Source organism: Salvelinus fontinalis, chromosome 17 (assembly GCF_029448725.1).
Source record: "Salvelinus fontinalis isolate EN_2023a chromosome 17, ASM2944872v1, whole genome shotgun sequence".
In the NCBI taxonomy this organism is placed as follows: Eukaryota; Metazoa; Chordata; class Actinopteri; order Salmoniformes; family Salmonidae; genus Salvelinus; species Salvelinus fontinalis.
In genome coordinates this window covers 38,907,404-38,930,267 of record NC_074681.1, presented here as the reverse complement: position 1 = coordinate 38,930,267, position 22,864 = coordinate 38,907,404, and the positions used below count along the sequence as shown (strand labels likewise).

At 46.2% G+C, this 22,864-nt stretch overlaps 1 protein-coding gene across 4 annotated transcripts in view; it reads right to left on the bottom strand.

Moving 5' to 3' along the window:
• LOC129814327 (small conductance calcium-activated potassium channel protein 2-like) overlaps window positions 1–22,864 on the bottom strand; it is a 65,298-nt gene that overhangs the window by 25,513 nt on the left and 16,921 nt on the right. For 2 of the 4 annotated variants that reach the window (XM_055867393.1, XM_055867395.1), the window contains exons 2-4: window positions 18,053–18,511; window positions 6,361–6,456; window positions 5,319–5,737 (exon numbers count right to left, since the gene is read on the bottom strand). In XM_055867393.1, the coding sequence (XP_055723368.1) occupies window positions 5,319–5,737; window positions 6,361–6,456; window positions 18,053–18,511 (974 nt within the window). The remainder of the gene's footprint in view (window positions 1–5,318; window positions 5,738–6,360; window positions 6,457–18,052; window positions 18,512–22,864) is intronic. The other 2 variants (XM_055867394.1, XM_055867396.1) reach the window with 1 other exon arrangement.

The window sequence follows — 22,864 nt, the reverse complement described above, 5'->3', positions numbered from 1 at the left end:
ATATTAACTGCTAACATTAAAGACTTTCAGCTCAAAATGCAGATGTAAAACACTGTTTATTTCTGTATCTTGCTTTTTGAAAACGCATCACCGTTTATGGCTGAAATGACAGGCTACATTTGCACAGGGATTTCGCGTTCGAGTTTACCCTGTGTGCGTGTGCGTGGGCTGCAAGCTTTGAACCACTCCTTTTTTGGAATCGCAGTTCAAAAAGTGTGAAAACCACTAAGCTAGCGAACAGATTGCTGACTTGCTGTACAGCTATATGATCGGGTGCAGCGCAAACTTCAAATTGTAGGGAGAGAAGAAATATGCATCTCCAAAAATAGTTTGGTGATCCAGAATATGAACTGTTTGGTTTGCAAGCTCACCAACAATGGGGCATCACGCAACAATTACTAGCATCTTTTGGTATTTCAAAATTGCTTGAAATTGATAATTTACTAATGAAGCTTGCATTTAGAATTTGTTGTTAAAATTAATTCTTGCATAATCAAAATGTGTTGAAGACAAAGTGATATATTTTTAGTTGAACAAGTCATTGCCTGTATAGAATATCCTTTACTTGACTTGAAAAAACCTATGACCTGACTTGACTTGCTCTTAGAATGCACAACTTGGACTTGACTCGGGAGTCATCCGTTCTACTTGTGACTCGACTTGAGACTTGGACCTTGACACGAGACATGCTTGTGACTCAAATAATAATGACTTGGTCCCACCTCTGCCTAGAGCAGGCAACATTTTGGATAGGTTAATTTGCTCCTAATATAAGCCTCTGCGTGGGGATAGAACATTCACATGTGACTTGTCATATGCCTTAGCTTGTCCGTGTAAAAACAGCAGCCTTTTTCTACAGTAATTCATCATACTGTATCAAGCAAAAATAAATCGTAGCACATTTAAGGATTTTGAACGAGTCTCCTTGATTTTGAGCAGTGGCATAGATTATTTTGGGACAAATATGTTGAAATGTAAGAGGGGAGGATGTCAACGGCAGTAAACAGATACAGATAGGTTTGCAGTTTGCATTTGAGTTTAATCCTAATTGTGTTCGCACATCAAGCCAAAATGCAGAGCAAGCACTCCACAAGGATTGTAGCAATCATTTCAAGGATTCTAGAAATTCTCTCTTTTCATTGCCATTTACTAAACGAAATTGTAATAAAATCGATTTGAAACTAAGTCTAATTACGCCGCAAGCAAAGCAAGCCATACCACAGCAAACGCAACAACAAAATAAGAAACCCAAGCAAAAGTATCAGACAGCACAAGACAACACAAAACATATCTCCTTTAAACAGCAAATTTTGGCCTGAAGAGGAAAGCTTTTGTATAGCCTCATGGAAAAGTACTGTAGTGACTACAAAAGCTCTCTTTGATAAACATAAACATCCTCCATGTTTCAGAATGTTGTTAGGTCAAGCTTGTCCATTGTCAGTAATAATACTGCATGGAATATCAATGGCATGATAAATACAGAGAGTGGGGGTATACTCCAATAGTACACAAAATACAACTCAGAATAACTTTTGTTGAAGGTCTAGAAGTCTACCTGGACCATCTTCCACACAACATACAGTTCAGTTCATGTGTGTGGAGTTAAATGTTATATTACCACATAATGAGAACATTTTGAGAGTTTATGAAAGGCTAGGAAAATGAATCCAAGAGGGCCATTTCTGAAACCCGAGCAGCATACGTGCAAACTTGAACAGACCCACATATCCTTCATGAAATCTTTGTGGAATTTCAAAGTTTCACACACATATCTCTCAAGTCAGGATATGGCCTGTACATCATTAACAGCCAAATCCAAACTTGAGAAAAGCACACAGAACGTGAACTTTTTACCCAAACACCAATGCGTGATTTACACAAAACTTTTGAGTTGCTGTGAAAGTTCAAGTTCAAGCACACACGTCTCTCAAGTTAGGATTCCACCCTTGCTGTGAACTGTATCTTGTGGCCAAGTGACAACAACACACACTGGATATGAGTCGGTAACCGGCTAGTAACTCAACCCTGTTCATCTGTGGCGAGGGAAAGTCTCCTGACTTTCCAAAGCTTGTTAGATGGCCAGAGGTCCTCAGGAAGACCGAGATGAGAAACAACGGTCTCATGTAGCCTCGAAGAAGAGTGTTTCGTTTTCAGAGAGAGAGAGAGAGTGAGGGAGAGAGAGTTGGAGAGAAGAGATAGGACTTGTGGGGAGACAAGCAAGGCATGCAAGTGTATCTGAGTTCTGACTGGATTAGGCCTGCTGGTTATGGATAAGGAAAGAGAAATAAGTGGGGATGATGAGGAAAAACTGCAAGCATGCCACGTTAGATGGTTACAGTAGTAGGATATCCATAAAGGATCATGACGTAAAAGGGAGGGACTTTGATAGGAAAGCCAAAAGACTGAGGAGCTTAGATAAAGTAGGGAGCTCTGGAGCTGCAGTGACCAGCAGTGGTTCCATCTACTGTACCGTCACGGTTCCTGCCAACTCCGCCACCCACCCCTTCCCTCCACCCACCATGTGTCAACCCTTCCCCCCGGCTAGGTGTATTGCAGATAGACTCTGTGCTTGTCCAATCTCACATCGTTCTGCCCTTTGGCTCAGGAGCGTGGCCAATGTAACAGCGCATCAGCAGATTAATTTCCTAACTCACACCCAGCACTTTGGAAAACAAGCGCCTCTTTATTGGGTGAGTTGGAATGATGTGATCGAGAGCAGTAAACATGAAGACCCCCATGCTGTTTCATTGTTTACCACAGGTGATCACTCAATCCATGTTTTGAAACCTCAAACTGGAGACACTGCCTTTGCCTCGAAGAAAACAATCTCATCGTGACTCCATTTTTGAAACTGTGCTAGAATGCATAGCAACACTCTCACTATTCCCCATCCTAGCTGTAGAGCTTTTCGTATAATGTTTACGGGTTAATGGGGTTATTATAATATGGTAAAATGTTAGAACTTTGGTTAAAAAAATGTGTCCAAATCAAGCTCAAATTCACATTAACGATTTTGACCAGACAAATGACTTGACGTTTATTTTCACCTCAAATAAGCACGGATGTCTTGTGTGAATATTTATCTCAGGTGAATTTCCTTTGCCACGTCTGGAGCAAACTGAATCAGCTGGGAAAAAGTGACAAAAGCCTGTTGAATACCTAACCATTATGACATCATTCAATCAATTCTGTGAGGGGAGACACATAATGAAATGGTAATGTGTGTGAACCCAAAGGACTAAAAAGCTTTTGTTCCTCAGCAAAATCTTTGAAGTAGATGCTGGAAAGAGTGGGCACATTATGGATCTATAACAATTGCATAAGGAAGAGGAATAAAAAATTTAAAAACGAGAATTGCCCTCAGGCTTGCTCGTGAAGGTGACTTGAAGGAGCTGCTCCAATTTTATCACAAATTCCCTCCTCCTCCGCTTCCTCCTCCTCCTTTTTGCTACCATAAAACAGTTTAGAAAGAGACGCTTGGTTCAAAGTGCTGCTCAAATCATAGGTTTCCCCTATGCTCCTAGCCACTAAAAGCCTGGATGGTTTTTTTCTGATTACATTTAAAATATATATATAGGTGCCACATTCATGCCAGCTAATAGGGAAATACCTAGTCCTCCTTTGCCATACTCTGTTTGGAAAGGATAGCCTTTTTGGGGGGATGGCTTCCCCTCGCCCCCCCCCCCCCTCCCCTCCCCCACTCAGGGCAGCAGTGGCGCCAGCTCGGTGCAAAATGATACGTTTTCCACTAGAGAGCGAGAACTCACATGGTATCCCTATGGAGCAGCATAATGGGGAAATAGAAAGTACAACATAACATTATAGACACACACACACACGCGCGCACACACACACACACACACACAAGACAAACACATACACACCCAAACACACGTAAACATGTTACTTTCAAATTGAACCCATAATTGGACTGTCTCATATAACATGCACTGCTGCGGACTAGTTTGGCACGGAGTGGTGATGGGGATATCATCTCTCCTGACCCTATTAGCCACTCTATTGTGTTGACTCCAGCCGCATGTTGGGCTCAAGTACCATACATATCCGTAGTACCATAGATACCATAAATACCATAAATATTTACTAAAGAGCTTGGTTAAATTTCTCTGTGGTTCTATAGTTTTCCTTTGTAGTGTTGGGAAATTACTAGACAAATAGAACACCATCAACAATGCCATCCATACTTTCGATTCATGATTTTCACTGTATTTGGCAACACATGTGTCTCTCATTGTTAAATTAAGACTTAAATACCAGTGTATCCATTCTTGTGACAGTACCACTTTAAAATGGTGTCATGCAAGTAACTTCAGCAAAACGCTATTCGTTCCTGTAGACTATGATGAATAGAGTGTTCTTTTGAATGTGTGCCAACAAACTACTTGGTGAACTAGGACGCGAGTTCCGCCTCACCCTACTGCTTTCCTTTTCATGTGGAGGTGGAGCCAAAGGTCAAACACTGTTTTCTCTGCTGGACCCTATGGCTCGAGGGTGCAGGGGGAATTTGTTAGTGGTGTTAACAGAGGGAGGAAGTGGGAGGGAAAGGGAGAAAATAAAAAAAAAGCAGGCAAGACGTAGGAGAGCAACTGACCGAAAGACTGACTGACAACATGACAGACTGACAGCAAACATTCCTGTTGACTGATTTGTCTGTTTAACTTTTTGACTTGCAGCCATTTCTCATAACGAGCCTTACGGGAGCTGACGTCAACCCATCCCACCTCCCTCAGCCCCTGCAAACTAAACAACTTAACATCAAATAAATTATAAACCTTAAATTTTCTCGACATAAAGGGTCTGAAAAAAAAAAGTACGCTCTTCCCTGCCTCCTCCCTTTTCTCTGAGAATCTGTGAGAATCCCCACCGCCCCCTTGAGATAAAGCCTGATGTGCAGTTTTGGAGGGAACGGGGATCCTTGGGGCTGCTCAGCATTACCAAAACAAACCATTCAGCAAACAAACAATTAGACACTCATGAATTATGGAAAAGCTGCTAAAATAGCATAAAAACAAGGAGTAGGGACTCGTGTAGTGATCGCTGAGCTAATGAAACTCATGTTTTTTTTCTCTCACTCAGTCAGTAGTGTGTGTTTGTGTGTGTGTGTGTGGTAGGGTACGACTAGTGAGGACGAACAGAACACGACAACACAACAGGACACCGATAACAGAAAATGAGACTGAGGGAGAAAGAGAGACGGGGGAGTGCCGACACACACAGTGCACAGCGGTGGGGCGTGCGTTTCTGTGGCGCGCGGCAGTGGTTTGCCCTCTCTAGGGAACTCCCTAGCTGTTGTTTACCTCTCGCAGACGCGCACCGTCCAGGCGGCAATGATCCAGGAGGAGATGCTGAAGACAAGCAGCACGGTGCCGGGGCAGATGGTCATGAGGGTCTTCATGACGAAGCGCGTATTGAAGTTGATCTTGTTGAGGGCGCCGATGCTGCGCGACGAGGCGTCCGTGAAGAGCTTGCTGTGCAGCAGCATGACGCGGCCGATCAGGTAGAGGCGCAGGAACATGGGAATGGAGAGGATGATGTCCACGTCGGCATTGGCCGTCGACGGCGTGTAGGTGAAGGCAATCCGCGCCGTCCACGTGAAGCGGTAATGGCCCGGGATGGGGTGGATGGCGCACACCAGCAGCTCCAGCACGATGAAGAAGATGCGCTCGTACGTCATGGCTATCCTCCAGTCGTCCGCCCCATTGTCCACCATGAACAGCTGCAGAGGAGCACAAAATAGCTCAGTTATGCTTTATTTTACAGTCTTTATATACTTTATTTGACAGTCTTCGTTGGTCACACTTAACAGATGCGGTGGTAAAACCATGCATTTACCAGGTAATTATCTAAGCAGGTAGTTTCTTACTGCAGTGTAGGTACACATTGTTCCACAGTGCTTAGCTTAATACCAGATTTTTAGACCGTAAAAATTGTATCAAATATTTTATAGATGCCCCTCTTTATTTAAAATATGGTCTTAAAATAAGTACAAGAGAGCACCTTGTTGAGAGTACATTGCATTGTTGTCTCACAATTTCTTAGTAAATATCATAATATAAATCAACTGAAGTAGGACGGTAAAATATCTAATATACCCAATTAAGCTGACCTGTATAACTGTTGAATCCTAAAACAAACCCGAAAAACTTTAAATATTACGATTCATTAATAATAGGCATCATAATCAATGCAATAAGATAATCAAACTCAATTACACTGCATGCATTACTGCATCCATGAAATGTCATTTTCGAGCAATTCAGGCAATCACCACATCACCACATAAATGATGGCATAATGAAATGGTATTTCCTGCAACATTGTTCCATTATTTCGACTCACCTGGATTTCCCGGGCATGGTACATTATTATAAGACCAAGCAATATAACAGTGGAAAGGCTGATAAGGCATTTCAGTGCAAATGAGTACGAAGATTCCTGCAGTGAGAGACAAAGACATAAAATATTATTTTAGAGACAGTAATATTGATGACAAATATAAATATAAAAAATATATTAACAATATATTTAGTTCTTTATTGATGATTCATGTAGAACCTACGTTGACTTTCAGAAGAGTGGTCATACCTGGGTCATACCTAAAAGCATTAATATAAACTGCTTAATAAATCTTCACCTGTGTCAATCAGTCTCAAGCAGTCTTAATGGGGTGGCAGGTAGCCTAGTGGTTAGAGGAGGTAGCCTAGTGGTTAGAGGAGGTAGCCTAGTGGTTAGAGGAGGTAGCCTAGTGGTTAGAGGAGGTAGCCTAGTGGTTAGAGTGTTGGGCCAGTAACCACAAGGTTTATAGGTCAGATCCCCAAGCTGACAAGGCAGTTGCCCCTGAACAAGGCAGTTAACCCACTGTCCCTAAGCTGTCATTGTAAATAAGAATTTGTTCTTAACTGACTTGCCTAGTTAAATTAAAAAAATGGTGGGCAAAGCATGTTGATTTCAGATTTCTAGTTGGATGGAGCAAATAAATCCTTCCAACTTTTAACTTCTTTGGAGTGACTGTAGTAGGAGAGAAAAACAAGCAGAGCGGCTGGGGAGAGAAACACTGACAGCGCGGGCAACAACAAACTGGTGAAAACCACCTTTTATTAGCTTAAAACCTAACGAGAGAGCACCACAAAGTGCTGTCTCAAAACATGACAGTGGCAGAAAGTAGAGGTGAAACAGTGGCTGTCCACAGTATGCTAACTACTAATTAATAAACGCTGCCACTGAGAGGGGAGAGAGGTATTTTCAATGTAATAGTAGATGCAGAAACGGCGCAGTTCTGTTGTGCATATTAGCAAGACGTGACCCTAGATGAGTGGTGCGAGTGATGAATTGGTCGTTTGGATGCTAGAGCTGCAACGTATACAAAGGAATCATAGATCTTTGGAATGAGGGCCTGCACTACTCGAGTTCCCTCTGTGGGTAAAAAGCAATTTGATAAATCAGCTGTAATAGTGGTGGGGGGTAAAACGTGTTATGGTAATGACGTGGGGTTGTAATCACGATCCCGACAACAGCGGCAAAAACAACAACGGGAATCATCATTCATAAACGCCACTAGCGATTGTAAAAGCTGCCCATTACTCGGTTGTCAAGGCCCGCAGACGTCCAAGTTGTTGTAAATGGATATTGATATGCTCTCTTGGGGTGGGGTCAAGAAAGCATGCATTAGAATATGAGCCATTACACTGGCCATGCAGCCAATAGACATAGTAGGCGGAGAGAAAATTTGCAAATGTATTTTTAGCAATCAACTAAATTGCTTTGCCCCTCAGGTCTCTGGTACCTCCCAAGACACTCTAATGTCTGAAATTGTTTTGAGAAGTCCCCAGTGAAATAACATTGAGTAAACCAATTAATCCACCTGCCAGAAGTTCAAGGATTTTTCAGTCTCAAAGCTCACTGCCTTTAACGCATTCCCCTCCTTCAGGGCTCGGAAAACCTTGATGTCCATGTGATGTGACATGCAAGATAGAAAATGGCTCATTCTTATTGTAGCCCGTCTTATGTGGGAGGAGTGCCGTGTCGCTCAGGGATGGGGTCATTTCAATTTGAACTTAGGTCAACTCCGAAAATGAATCTAAATTTTCTAAAACAATTGGTTAACACCCAGCAAACAGGGGACGTCCTAAGGAAATTAGGTGACATTCCCATTAGGTCCCTTTAAAGGTTTTCCTTCTGAGAACGTTCTAGGAACATTAAAACATGACGTTAACCTGGGGACCATAAGAGGACGTTCAGTACAGGTCTGGGTTTTTCTCGCAGTATAACGTAATAATGAAGTATTTTGATGTCCATTAGGGAACGTTACGAAAAGGTTCCTATTTGGCTCTGAGAGGACGTTATCCATGGGACATTCAATGATCACAAGGGGACGTTTCATGATGGTCATGAGGACGTCACATGATTGTCCCAAGGGAACGTTCTGTGGTGGACCTTTGTGTAGTTCCATTTAATTTATCAGGACGTCACTGAGGACCATTTACAAGTATAATAATAATTAGGTGGGTACTTTTATCACTATGATAAATATAATACTTTTTCTTAAAGGTAGACTCAGCTGAAATGACGTTGCTACGAGCAGCGCCACAGATATTGAGATGAGAGAGATGCAAGATTTTGCTCTCAGACAGTCACACACGGTCCCACAAAATATCTGCGCATGTGCACGGGTTCGCTTCATGCTGTTACAGCGTGGTAGCCATAAGACCAAAAAATCAGCTGAGAACCAAGAGATTGTGAGTTTAAATTCCAGATGAGGACATGTTGACTAATAATTACTGTATAAATAAGACAAAGAGCTGTGAATGGATCAGTGGTTCACCAATCAGGTCCTTGATGGGATTGGCAACAGTAACAAGGGGGGATTTCTAATGAAGCTAGGGTGCCCGTTCCCTATGTATAACTTTATTTTTTGAGAGCATCTGCAGAGAAGAATGGGAGAAACTCCCCAAATACAGGTGTGCCAAGCTTGTAGCATCGTACCCAAGAAAACTATATGCTTTAATCACTGCCAAGGGTGCTTCAATAAAATACTGAGTAAAGGGTCTTTCTTTGCAACCATCAGGTGACGTCCTCGGGACTAACCGGGAACTAGACAAAAACCTCCAGGCGACCATTTCGTGAAGTTCTGGGGACGTCCTAACAACTTATTTTCGTTTGCAGGGTAGAAACCTTATAAACACCTATAGGCAATATTGGATTCATCAATTAAATTCAAATACATTTATGGATTTGGTGGGACTTGACCAAAACATTGCTGCTGTAATTTTACCTCATGCAGTTGTAAAAAACAAAATAGAGTAGCCGTTCCAGCTATTACTTAGGGCAATCAATGCTGGCTCGTAGCATTGACTATGTGGTGACGCTAGCCAACAGTGCAGCCTTGTAAACATTGGGGCCGAACCTCTCCCCAAGTGCACTGTGAAAAAATGTCTGGACAGAAAGTACTGCCCAAATCCAAATTGATTGGTTGATAGAGCGAATGTTAGGTCTGGGAGTCACGACCAGGCCGATGCGACTGTGAAATTACAGCAGCCTGCCCCCATGTTGGGTTGTTCTGACACTCCCATGCGCTGGTCAGAGATAATGTCCCAGAAAATACAGGACGTCCTGAGGACATTCGATGATCTTCCCATTAGGTCCGTATACGGTTTTGCCGCTACATTATCTTGTTATCACATCGCGTGATGGTCCCAAAGGGAACGTTCTCTGGGGGACCTTTGTTTAGTTCCCTGTATGTTTTCAGGACGTCACTGAGGACCATGTCAGGACCTTTTTAGGAGGTTATCAGGGCTTTCATTTGACTAGTTCTTAGGACATTGCGTGATGGTCCTATGGGAACGTTCTGTGGGGACGCAATGTCCCAAGAATTTCCTAAAAACGTCCTGGGGGACGTCCACGGGACCAACCAGGAACTAGAGAAAAACCTGAGGACGTCCTAACAACTCATTATTGTTTGCAGGGGTCAGACACTTTGAAGTAGCTCGCTCTATTGCTTGATTGTGCAGCATCTTGTTCGACTGTTGTCTTCAAAGAGATTCTCAGAATACCATCAGCAGCCTAGTGAAAACAGTCCTTTGGCCAAGCTCTGCCCTCTGATACTGCAGCAGTTGTCTATTCCAATAGGAAATCAAACCTTTCAAAAAGGCCATCCTCACAAATATATTGTTGAGGCAGGTTTTTGTTACTTTAATACAGATATATCTTTATGAAATTGACTGTGTGTTCACCATGTTTAACATTACTACATATCTACACATAGCATAAGAGGGTCGTTCCACCGATAGAGTATGTTTTGGGTAGTGAAGTTAAAAAAAGAAAAGGAAAAGAAAAGTCACCTAATTTTAACATTCTGACAAAGAGCAATTTAATAAATAACATGTTTTTACCATCTCAAGACGCTGAATAAAAAATATTTGCTCCCAAAAAATGTTGTTTAAATATTTCTAGCCTATCCTATATATCTATTGGGTAACAGGTTGGCTTGTTATGTTATGCTCGACACACCCAGTTTTCCACCACAAAACACCAGAAATGGCTAAAATGAGTAGAAAAGGCTCACCTGCATTTACACTATGATTTGACTATTATACAGTGCCTTCGGAAAGCATTTAGACCCCTTGACTTTTTCAAAATTATTTTACGTAACAGGCTTAATCCAAAAAATAATTTAATTGTTACGAATCCCGCCGAGGATGGTGCCTCTTCCCGTTCGGGCGGCGCTCGGCGGTCGTCGTCTCCGGTCTACTAGCTGCCACCGATCCCCTTTTCTGTTTTCTTTTGAGTTGGTCTAATTTGTTTCATTTACATTCATTACATTTAAGTCATTTAGCAGACGCTCTTATCCAGAGCGACTTACAAATTGGTGCATTCACCTTATGACATTTCACCTGTTTTGTGTTTAGGTTAGGGGTTATTTAAACCCAGTTGGTCCGCCGACTTTTGTGCGGGCTTGTTTTTTCTGTTTCGTGTTGGTGGTGTTCATTAGTGGATTTCTGTGATACATTTTTTCTTGGACAGTATCTTTACGCGCCCAGTGTTTTGTGTGGCGTCGCCGTATTGTATTTTATTTCTATAAGGAATAAACATCCACTTGTTGAAGATATCCATGCTCTCTGCACCTGACTCTTTTATTCCACCACTGGAAGTGTTACAGAAGCCCGCACCACCAAAATAATGGAGTCAGCAGAAGCAGCAACCACCCCTCTTCCATCGATGGAGGAGCGTGTCCTTCATCACACCGCCGTTCTCCATCGGATAGGGTCGGCAATGGACATGATGATGGAGAGGATGGAACGATGGGAGAGGAGTGGTATCCCGACATCTACACCAGCTCCTTCCCAGATGTCGCAACCTTCTCCTTCAACGTCGGCATCTGGTTCAGGCGCATTGCGTCTCGCGCTCCCAAGGGAGTACGACGGAGCGGTGGCTGGGTGCCAGGGGTTTTAGCTCCAGTTGGAGCTCTACTTGGCCACCGTTCATCCGACTCCCTCTGGAGAGGAGAGTGTTAGCCTCCTCATCTCCTGTCTGACGGGTAGAGCCCTGGAATGGGCTAATGCGGTCTGGAACGGCCCAGACTCGGTTCGAGACCACTACCCAGAGTTCACCCGCCGCTTTCGGGCCGTATTTGACCACCCTCAGGAGGGCCGAGCGGTGGGTGAGCGACTGTTCCACCTCAGACAGGAGACGAGGAGTGCGCAAGACTTCGCCTTGGAGTTCCGGACCTTGGCTGCTGGTGCGGGGTGGAATGACAGGGCCCTAATGGACCATTATCGATGTAGCCTTCGGGAGGACGTCCGTCGGGAGCTAGCTTGTCGAGACACAACACTCTCTCTCGATGAGCTAATTGACATGTCTATACGACTGGACAACCTGCTAGCTGCCCGCGGGCGTTCAGAGGGGGTCCTGTCAGTTCCACCTCCCAGCCCTCCCGCTTCAACTCCGATGGAGTTGGGAGGGGCTGCATCTTGGGGGGACGGAGGAGGTGGCTTCTCTTGCACCTATTGTGGCAGGAGAGGACACACTTCAGACCGGTGTTGGAGGAGCGCCTCTGGGAGTAGAGATGGCAGGCGGAATACTTCTCGGTCACCCCAGGTGAGTAGGCACAAGACTCACCCAGAGCTTCCTGTCGGTCACATGTTTTTGGTTATTTTTTTCCCTGCGTTTTTCCCTTCTCTCCAGCATAAGGCGCTAGTAGACTCAGGTGCAGCTGGGAGTTTTATGGATCGCGGTCTAGCCCGTAAGTTGGGTATTCCGTTGGTACAGATAGACCCTCCTTTCCCTGTGCACTCCTTAGATAGCCGACCGCTAGGGTCAGGGCTGATCAGGGAGGCCACGATTCCGCTGGACATGGTAACGCAGGGGGATCATAGGGAGCAGATTAGTTTCTACCTTATTGATTCACCTGGGTTTCCGGTGGTGTTGGGGGTTCCTTGGCTAGCCATTCACAATCCCCTCATTTCCTGGAGACAGGGAGCTCTTCAGGGGTGGTCAGAGGAGTGTTCAGGTAGGTGTGTGGGAGTTTCCATCGGTGCCACATCGGTGGAGAGTCCAGACCAGGTTTCCACTGTGCGCATTCCCCCAGAATATGCCGATTTGGCTATCGCTTTTAGTAAAAAGAAAGCGACTAAATTACCACCTCATCGACGGTGGGATTGCGTGATAAACCTCCAGGAGAACGCTGCACTTCCCAGGAGTCATGTGTACCCCTTGTCACAGGAGGAGACGTTTGCTATGGAGACATATGTCACGGAAGCTCTGAGACAGGGGTTCATTCGGCCCTCCATGTCACCCGTCTCCTCGAGTTTCTTTTTTGTGAGAAAGAAGGAGGGAGGTCTGCGTCCGTGCATTGATTATCGAGGTCTAAATTCAATCACAGTGGGATTTAGTTATCCGCTACCTCTCATCGCTACGGCGGTGGAATCATTCCACGGAGCACGTTTTTTCACAAAACTGGATCTCAGGAGTGCGTATAATCTGGTGCGTATTCGGGGAGGAGACGAGTGGAAAACAGCGTTTAGTACCACATCAGGCCACTATGAGTACCTCGTCATGCCGTATGGGTTAAAGAATGCTCCAACCGTTTTCCAATCCTTTGTAGATGAGATTCTCAGGGACTTGCATGGGCAGGGTGTGGTAGTGTATATTGATGACATCTTGATCTATTCTGCCACACGCGCCGCGCATGTCTCCCTGGTGCGCAGGGTCCTTGGGAGGCTGCTGGAGCATGACCTATACGTCAAGGCTGAGAAATGTGTGTTCTCCAAACAAGCCGTTTCCTTCCTGGGTTATCGCATTTCCACCTCAGGGGTGGTGATGGAGTGTGACCGCGTTAACGCCGTGCGTAATTGGCCGACTGCGACCACGGTAAAGGAGGTGCAGCGGTTTTTAGGGTTTGCCAATTACTACCGGAGGTTTATCCGAGGTTTTGGCCAAGTGGCGGCACCCATTACCTCACTGCTAAAGGGAGGGCCGGTGCGTCTACAGTGGTCGGCCGAGGCAGAGGGAGCTTTCAACCAGTTGAAGGCACGGTTTACTGAGGCTCCCGTGTTGGCGCATCCGGACCCTTCATTAGCGTTCATAGTGGAGGTGGATGCGTCCGAGGCTGGTGTTGGAGCCGTGCTATCACAGCGCTCGGGCACGCCACCGAAGCTCCGTCCCTGTGCTTTCTTTTCTAAGAAGCTGGGTCCGGCGGAGCGGAACTATGATGTGGGGGACAGGGAGCTACTAGCTATGGTAAAAGCCCTGAAGGTGTGGAGACACTGGCTTGAGGGGGCTAAGTACCCTTTTCTCATCTGGACTGACCACCGCAATCTGGAGTATATCCGAGAGGCGAGGAGACTGAATCCGCGTCAGGCGAGGTGGGCCATGTTCTTTACTCGTTTTAGATTTACGATCTCTTACCGACCAGGTTCCCTCAACACTAAGGCCGACGCGCTGTCTCGTCTCTATGACACGGATGACCGGCCCATCGATCCGACTCCCATCCTTCCCGCCTCTTGTCTGGTGGCTCCGGTGGTATGGGAGGTGGACGCGGACATCGAGCGGGCGTTGAGGGTAGAACCTGTGCCGTCCCAGTGTCCGACTGGCCTTAGGTACGTACCGCTTGGTGTCCGTGATCGATTGATTCGGTGGGCTCACACACTACCTGCTTCGGGTCATCCGGGGGTGGAGAGGACAGTGCGTGGTCTTAGAGGGAAATACTGGTGGCCCACCTTGGCTAAGGACGTGAGACTCTATGTCTCCTCCTGCTCGGTATGCGCTCAGAGTAAGGCTCCTAGGCACCTACCGAGAGGGAAGTTACAACCCCTTCCGGTTCCACAACGGCCATGGTCTCATCTCTCGGTAGATTTTTTGACGGATCTTCCTCCATCTCAGGGGAACACTACCATTTTGGTCGTTGTGGATCGGTTCTCTAAGTCCTGTCGTCTCCTCCCATTGCCTGGTCTCCCTACGTCCCTACAGACTGCGGAGGCTCTATTTACCCACGTCTTCCGGCATTACGGGGTGCCGGAGGATATCGTATCTGATCGAGGTCCCCAGTTCACGTCCCGGGTGTGGAGGTCGTTTATGGAGCGTCTGGGGGTTTCGGTCAGCCTTACCTCTGGGTATCACCCTGAAAGTAATGGGCAGGTGGAAAGAGTGAACCAGGAGGTGGGTAGGTTTCTGAGGTCGTATTGCCAGGACCGGCCAGGAGAATGGGCGAGGTACGTCCCGTGGGCGGAGTTGCCCCAGAACTCACTCCGCCACTCATCAACGAACATGTCGCCCTTCGAGTGTGTACTGGGGTACCAGCCGGTCCTGGCTCCGTGGCATCAGAGCCAGACGAAGCTCCTGCGGTGGAGGAGTGGGTACAGCGCTCTAGAGAGACCTGGCGAGCGGTCCAGGACTCTCTCAGGCAGGCCAGTGAACGGCAGAAGAGGAGCGCTGACCGCCACCGCAGTGAGGCCCCTGTGTTCGCACCAGGGGACAGGGTCTGGCTCTCGGCCCGAAACCTGCCCCTCCGCCTGCCCTGCCGGAAGCTGGGGCCGCAGTGTGTGGGGCCATTTAAAGTCCTGAGGGGGATAAACGAGGTGTGTTATAGGTTACAACTTCCCTCTTACTATCGTATTAACCCCTCGTTTCATGTGTCTCTCCTCAGGCCGGTGGTAGCTGGTCCCCTGCAGGAAGGTGAGGTACCGGAGGTCCCTCCTCCCCCTCTCGACATCGAGGGGTCCCCGGCGTATAGGATACGAGCCATTCTGGACTCAAGACGCCGGGTGAGGGGCCTGCAGTACCTCGTGGACTGGGAGAGGTACGGTCCGGAGGAGAGATGCTGGGTACCGGTGGGGGACATTTTGGATCCGTCCCTCTTGAGGGACTTTCACCGCCTCCATCCGGATCGCCCTGCTCCTCGCCCTCCGGGTCGTCCTCGAGGCGTGGGGAGGGGGGTACTGTTACGAATCCCGCCGAGGATGGTGCCTCTTCCCGTTCGGGCGGCGCTCGGCGGTCGTCGTCTCCGGTCTACTAGCTGCCACCGATCCCTTTTTCTGTTTTCTTTTGAGTTGGTCTAATTTGTTTCACCTGTTTTGTGTTTAGGTTAGGGGTTATTTAAACCCAGTTGGCCCGCCGACTTTTGTGCGGGCTTGTTTTTTCTGTTTCGTGTTGGTGGTGTTCATTAGTGGATTTCTGTGATACATTTTTTCTTGGACAGTATCTTTACGCGCCCAGTGTTTTGTGTGGCGTCGCCGTATTGTATTTTATTTCTATAAGCAATAAACATCCACTTGTTGAAGATATCCATGCTCTCTGCACCTGACTCTTTTATTCCACCACTGGAAGTGTTACATTAATAAAATAAATTCCTCAGCAATCTACAGACAATACCCCATAATGGAAAAGCGGAACAGTTTTTTTGATATTTTTGCAAATGTATTAAATATAAAAAACAGAAGAGAAATACCTTATTGTGTGTAGATGGATGAGGGGGGAAAACAATTTAATCCATTTTAGAATAAGTCTGCAACGTAACAAAATGTGGAAAAAGTCAAGGGGTCTGAATACTTTCCGAAGGCACTGTATGTTCACAACTGCAGACCACGTGCAACTACGCCAGCCCAGGCCCTCCACATACAGCTGCATCATCTGTGGGATCGTCTGAGACCAGCCATCTGGACAGCTGATGAAACGGAGGAGTATTTCTGTCTGTAATAAAGCCCTTTTGTGGGGAAAAACTCATTCTGATTGGCTTTGCCCCTGCCCAGTCATGTGAAATCCATAGAGTAGGGCCTAATGAATGTACACTGCTCAAAAAAATAAAGGGAACACTTAAACAACACAATGTAACTCCAAGTCAATCACACTTCTGTGAAATCAAACTGTCCACTTAGGAAGCAACACTGATTGACAATAAATTTCACATGCTGTTGTGCAAATGGAATAGACAAAAGGTGGAAATTATAGGCAATTAGCAAGACACCCCCCAAAACAGGAGTGATTCTGCAGGTGGTGACCACAGACCACTTCTCAGTTCCTATGCTTCCTGGCTGATGTTTTGGTCACTTTTGAATGCTGGCGGTGCTCTCACTCTAGTGGTAGCATGAGACGGAGTCTACAACCCACACAAGTGGCTCAGGTAGTGCAGTTCATCCAGGATGGCACATCAATGCGAATTGTGTCAAAAAGGTTTGCTGTGTCTGTCAGCGTAGTGTCCAGAGCATGCAGGCGCTACCAGGAGACAGGCCAGTACATCAGGAGACGTGGAGGAGGCCGTAGGAGGGCAACAACCCAGCAGCAGGACCGCTACCTCCGCCTTTGTGCAAGGAGGTGCACTGCCAGCGCCCTGCAAAATGACCTCCAGCAGGCCACAAATGTGCATGTGTCTGCTCAAACGGTCAGAAACAGACTCCATGAGGGTGGTATGAGGGCCCGACGTCCACAGGTGGGGGTTGTGCTTACAGCCCAACACCGTGCAGGACGTTTGGCATTTGCCAGAGAACACCAAGATTGGCAAATTCGCCACTGGCGCCCTGTGCTCTTCACAGATGAAAGCAGGTTCACACTGAGCACATGAGCACATGTGACAGACGTGACAGAGTCTGGAGACGCCGTGGAGAACGTTCTGCTGCCTGCAACATCCTCCAGCATGACCGGTTTGGCGATGGGTCAGTCATGGTGTGGGGTGGCATTTCTTTGTGGGGCCGCACAGCCCTCCATGTGCTCGCCAGAGGTAGCCTGACTGCCATTAGGTACCGAGATGAGATCCTCAGACCCCTTGTGAGACCATATGCTGACACATGCACATTTGTGGCCTGCTGGAGGTCATTTTGCAGGGCTCTGGCAGTGCACCTCCTTGCACTAAGGCGGAGGTAGCGGTCCTGCTGCTGGGTTGTTGCCCTCCTACGGCCTCCTCCACGTCTCCTGATGTACTGGCCTGTCTCCTGGTAGCGCCTGCATGCTCTGGACACTACGCTGACAGACACAGCAAACCTTTTTGCCACAGTTCGCATTGATGTGCCATCCTGGATTAACTGCACTACCTGAGCCACTTGTGTGGGTTGTAGACTCCGTCTCATGCTACCACTAGAGTGAGAGCATCGCCAGCATTCAAAAGTGACCAAAACATCAGCCAGGAAGCATAGGAACTGAGAAGTGGTCTGTGGTCAGCACCTGCAGAATCACTCCTGTTTTGGGGGGTGTCTTGCTAATTGCCTATAATTTCCACCTTTTGTCTATTCCATTTGCACAACAGCATGTGAAATTTATTGTCAATCAGTGTTGCTTCCTAAGTGGACAGTTTGAGTTCACAGAAGTGTGATTGACTTGGAGTTACATTGTGTTGTTTAAGTGTTCCCTTTATTTTTTTGAGCAGTGTATTTCAATTGACTGATTATCTAATATGAACTGTAACTCAGTAAAATCGTTGAAATTGTGTAATGTTGCGTTTATATTTTTGTTCAGTATACTTAAAATATCTAAGGGATGCAAAACGTACACTATATGTGGAACGACCCAAGAGTATTGGAGGTAGGTAACAAACAAAAAGACCACCCACACTAATTACCTTGCCGTAAACTCCCCAGGACAGTTCCGTCTCCGTCACCATGACGACAATTCCAAACATCCCGAAGATGAGTGCGTAGTCACTGAGTCTCTTTCGCTTCTCAAAGAGCGCCCTCCGGTGGCCAAGCCTATAGCCGATGTCTTTGTTCTTCTTCACAGGAGCACCGTTCCCGTCCCTGACCAGGCTCTCGTTGGACGCCTTGCCGGGGTCCTCACCGTTGCCCTTGGAAACCACCACCTCCAGGCCAGAACTGTGCAGCGTCTGGAGGGGCTGTGTTTCGGAGTCGAGCTCTGCTAGGTTGCGCCGCGACGACGCCAGGCTGCCCAGTGGTCTCACTACGCCGCCATTGTGCTTGCAGGTGTTCATGGCTATCTGAGGGAGTCGGCCACTGCTCTCGGAGAGGGAGGGGTTGGATCCAGCATGGCTCAGCTTCTTTTGCTCAGTGGTTGCCTGGCGGAAAAAAAGACAAGAGGATGTTAGAGAAACAGAAACCAAACTCAACGGTGCATCAGTGGCTGAGGGTGGAGGGATATCTCACCAATCGGTCTGGTGTCAGAGAATGGGAAACTACAGTATAGTTCTCTTTTGAGAACCACCTTTTCTTTATAACTTCAATTTGAGCAATACCCCATGGGCCGGAGTCAGAAGCACAAACTAGAAACACTGCTCTGCACTAAATCAATGCTAAGGGATGACAATATCTGTGTTATTGTTCTGCTGTACATGGCACACATCAGCTGTCCCTCACAAATAATGCATCCAGATCAACAGAGCAAAAACACACAGTGAATGAAGATGGTTGCATAAATAAAGCCATATAACTAACTAATAGTGGACCTAATTTGTGCGGCACAAATTTCAGTATGAAAGATTTATGTGCTGCGTGACCTTGTTTCCTGATAAAGAAACACTTTTTCCTGCAGAGACGGGTTGTCCAAAAGACTGAGTGACTGAGTTGCTTTTCTTTAATCAGACAAAGGGAAATCAAGGACATTCTTCAGCCAAAGACGTGTCTTCGTCATCTGTTTGTCAAAAACAGCATCTAAATTGAAGAGGCTTCCTGCTCAGACCTTTCGGTGCTATCTTTGAACCAGAGTGTGATTGCATTGCATCACTGGTTCAAGGAGAAGCAAGAGTTAAATGGGGTGAGAAAGCAGAGGAAGTGCAGAAAAATGTACAGTATACGTACACTCCCGTTCAAAAGTTTGGGGTCACATAGAAATGTCCTTGTTTTTGAAAGAAAGGCCAATTTTTTGTCCATTAAAATAACATCAAATTGATCAGAAATACAGTGTAGACATTGTTAATGTTGTAAATGACTACTGTAGCTGGAAACAGCAGATTTTTTATGGAATATCTACATAGGCGTACACAACGGGCCATTGGAACACAAGAGTGATAATTGGTTCCATTATCAGGAACCATCACTCCTGTGTTCCAATGGCCCATTGTGTTAGCTAATCCAAGTTTATAATTTTAAAAGGCTAATTGATTATTAGAAAACCCTTTTGCAATTATTTTAGCACAGCTGAAAACTGTCGTGCTAATTAAAGAAGCAATAAAACTGTCCTTCTTTAGACTAGTTGATTATCTGGAGCATCAGCATTTGTGGGTTCGATTACAGGCTCAAACTGGCCAGAAACAAATAACTTTCTTCTGAAACTCGTCAGTCTATTCTTATTCTTAGAAATGAACAGTGCAAACTGGCTCTAACCAGAATAGAAAGAAGAGTGGGAGGCCCCGGTGCGCAACTGAGCAAGAGGACAAGTACATTAGATTGTCTAGTTTGAGAAACAGACACCTCACAAGTCCTCAACTGGCAGCTTCATTAAATAGTACCTGCAAAACACCAGTCTCAACGTCAACAGTGAAGAGGCAACTCCGGGATGCTGGCCTTCTAGGCAGAGTTGCAAAGAAAAAGCCATATCTCTGTCCAGTGTCTGTGTTCTTTTGCCCATCTTTTCTTTTTATTGGCCAGTCTGAGATATGGCACAGGAGTGATGGTTGCCGATAATGGGCCTCTGTACGGCTATGTAGATATTCCATAAGAAAATCTGACATTTCCAGCTACAATAGTCATTTACAACATTAACAATGTCTACACTGTATTTCTGATAAATGTTATTTTAATGGACCAAAAAATGTGCTTTTCTAAGTAAGCCAACATTTTTCACGGTAGTGCACAATGCCAGCTTGTACAGTACTACACTGGCGTGCACTCCAGTGGCATCTCCACAGCTCTTCAGGCAGTTCACTCAGTTTATCATAATGGCTTGTAGAACTTGACTTCACATGGAACAGTGCATTTCCCCAAAATAACGGGGGTGTTTGACAATACTGCCTTTTATTTGGCTTGAGTGAGCTCCCTAATGCCTCTAGATGTGTTTGGAAATAAAGTCTGATTGCCCATAATGGAAATGTACTAAGTCCAGCCCTGTCATGCCCTGACCATAGAGAGCCTTTTATTCTCTATGTTGGTTAGGTCGGGGTGTGACTAGGGTGGGTTATCTAGGTTATTGTATGTCTATGTTGGCCTGGTTTGGTTCCCAATCAGAGGCCGCTGTTTATCGTTGTCTCTGACTGGGGATCATATTTAGGCAGCCATTTCCCCACTGTGTTTTGTGGGATCTTGTTTTTGAGTTAGTGCATGTAGCACCTCTTATGTTACGGTTCGTTGTTTGTTTCCTTTTGTTTTGTAAGTTTCACAAAAAAATAAAGATGTGGAACTCAGAGCACGCTGCGCCTTGGTCCGTCTCTACACACAACCGTGACAAACCCAGTGACACTATCGCCTGACACAGACCAGACTAAAGGTTAAGGATTAGAGGACGACAGGGTGTTCTAATCCCCTTTACTGTATTAAATAGTTTTATCATTGCGTCATTAATACCCCTTTTTGAAACGTATCTCAGATAGTGACACATTCCTACCATAAGGTTGCTTGAAGGGAATTGGAAGACCTCAAACTTCATTATATATACTAGCACCTCCCTTTTCACCTAGAAAAGGTGGGACAATTACAGTTCCCTAGCGACGCCGATTTGTCATGATTCATTTCCCCAATAAAATGACCCTTCTGAGGCTGAAAATAAAACACAATGACAGTTTGCTTTGTTAAGTGATTAAATGACAATCGATCAAAGCAAATGGATAGGACTGCCGTATCAGACCAAGGAGGTAAACAGAAAGGAGCCATGACAGGTTATTCCAATAACATACTGAACAGTATTGATGGAAGGAGATTGAGAGAAATGGAGGAATACGCTTCTCCCCTTGGCTTCGGTCACCATTTCTGACCATTATGCTGCAGGCTCTCTTGGTGGCTGAAAATATACCACTGACCGCTGACTGACTAACTAACGCCTAGATGGGGGTGTCCATACCGTATAGGAGACAGCTCAAGAGAAATACAAGAAGGTAAGATGGAAGTACAGTAACACATAACCTTTTTCTACAGGCAAATCTCACATGGATATCCCAAAAGAGCTCATTCTGTACCATCCTCCAACTCACAACACATAATCTATTCCATTTTGACATTTGAACTACTGTTCCTCTATTGTGATGCATTTTATTTCAGTGAATTTCCATGCATTTCAGTTAATTATATTTGACTTCCATAGAAGAAATCAAAAGTATGATGCATGTCATAACACCCGACTCTTTGCCATGCAGAGAGTGCTCTCTCCCGTTTTCCACAGCTGAAGAATTGTGTGTCCCAAATGTCACTCTATTGCCTAAATAGTGGACTACTCTTGACCAGAAACCACACCCAGCTCTTTACCATGCAAAGGGTGCTCTCTCCTGTTTCCCACCCCGACAAAAAGGGAGCGTCCCAAATAGTGCATTACCCTATATAGTGCCCTATGGGCCCTGGTCAAAAGTAGTGCAGTATATAGGGAATAGGGTGCTATTTGGGACGTGAAAGGCACAACAAGCCGTGGTTTCCTTTGTCCGCTGATCCTCCTTCAGAAGGAGACATGGGGTAGTTGTCTGTCCCGGCGAACGCTTCAATTTTCATTCTGAATGGCACACAGCATCCAGCCTGTATGAAATGGAGCCTCTTAATCAAATTGAAAAGCCACAGTGCAGAACAGTTGAAATGAAGCACTGCAACTCTCTGCCTATCTCCTCCTCTAGCTCCCTCCCTCCTTCACTTCCCTCTCCAGCCGGCTCCAATCTAATAGAATACCCTCCTTCTTTTGGGCTTGATGGAGCAACTGCACCGCAGTTTTGAATGCACACACAATCCCTTGAAATTGAAATAGTGCACTGTACAGCCAACCCATGTGTGTGTGTGTGTGGGGGGGGGGGGGGGGGGGGGGGGGGTGTACGTGTGCATAAGAGTGTGTGCATCACAGGAGGCTGCTGAGGGGAGGACGGCTTAAAATAATTTACAGAACGGTGCGAACAGAATGGCATCTAACACCTGGAAACCATGTGTCTAATGTATTTGATACCGTTCCACTGATTCCGCTCCAGCCATAACCATGAGCCTGTTCTCCCCTATTAAGGTGCCACCAACCTCCTGCGGTATGCAGGAGTGTTTGTGTGTTTGTGTGTGTTTGTGTGTGCGTGCGTGCGTGCGTGTGTGCGTGAAAGCCTCGGCCAAGCATCAGACCAGGCCTGAGACTGACACAGAGACAGACGGTTTGCAGCCAGGGAAAACTGAAGAGCCCAACTGAAAAATGTTGGTGGAGCGTGCCTGCCTGCCTGCCAGCCTGTACGCCTGCATGCCTGCCTGCCAGCCTGCACGCCTGCCTGCCTGAATGCCAGCCTCTACGCCTGCATGCCTGCCTGCCA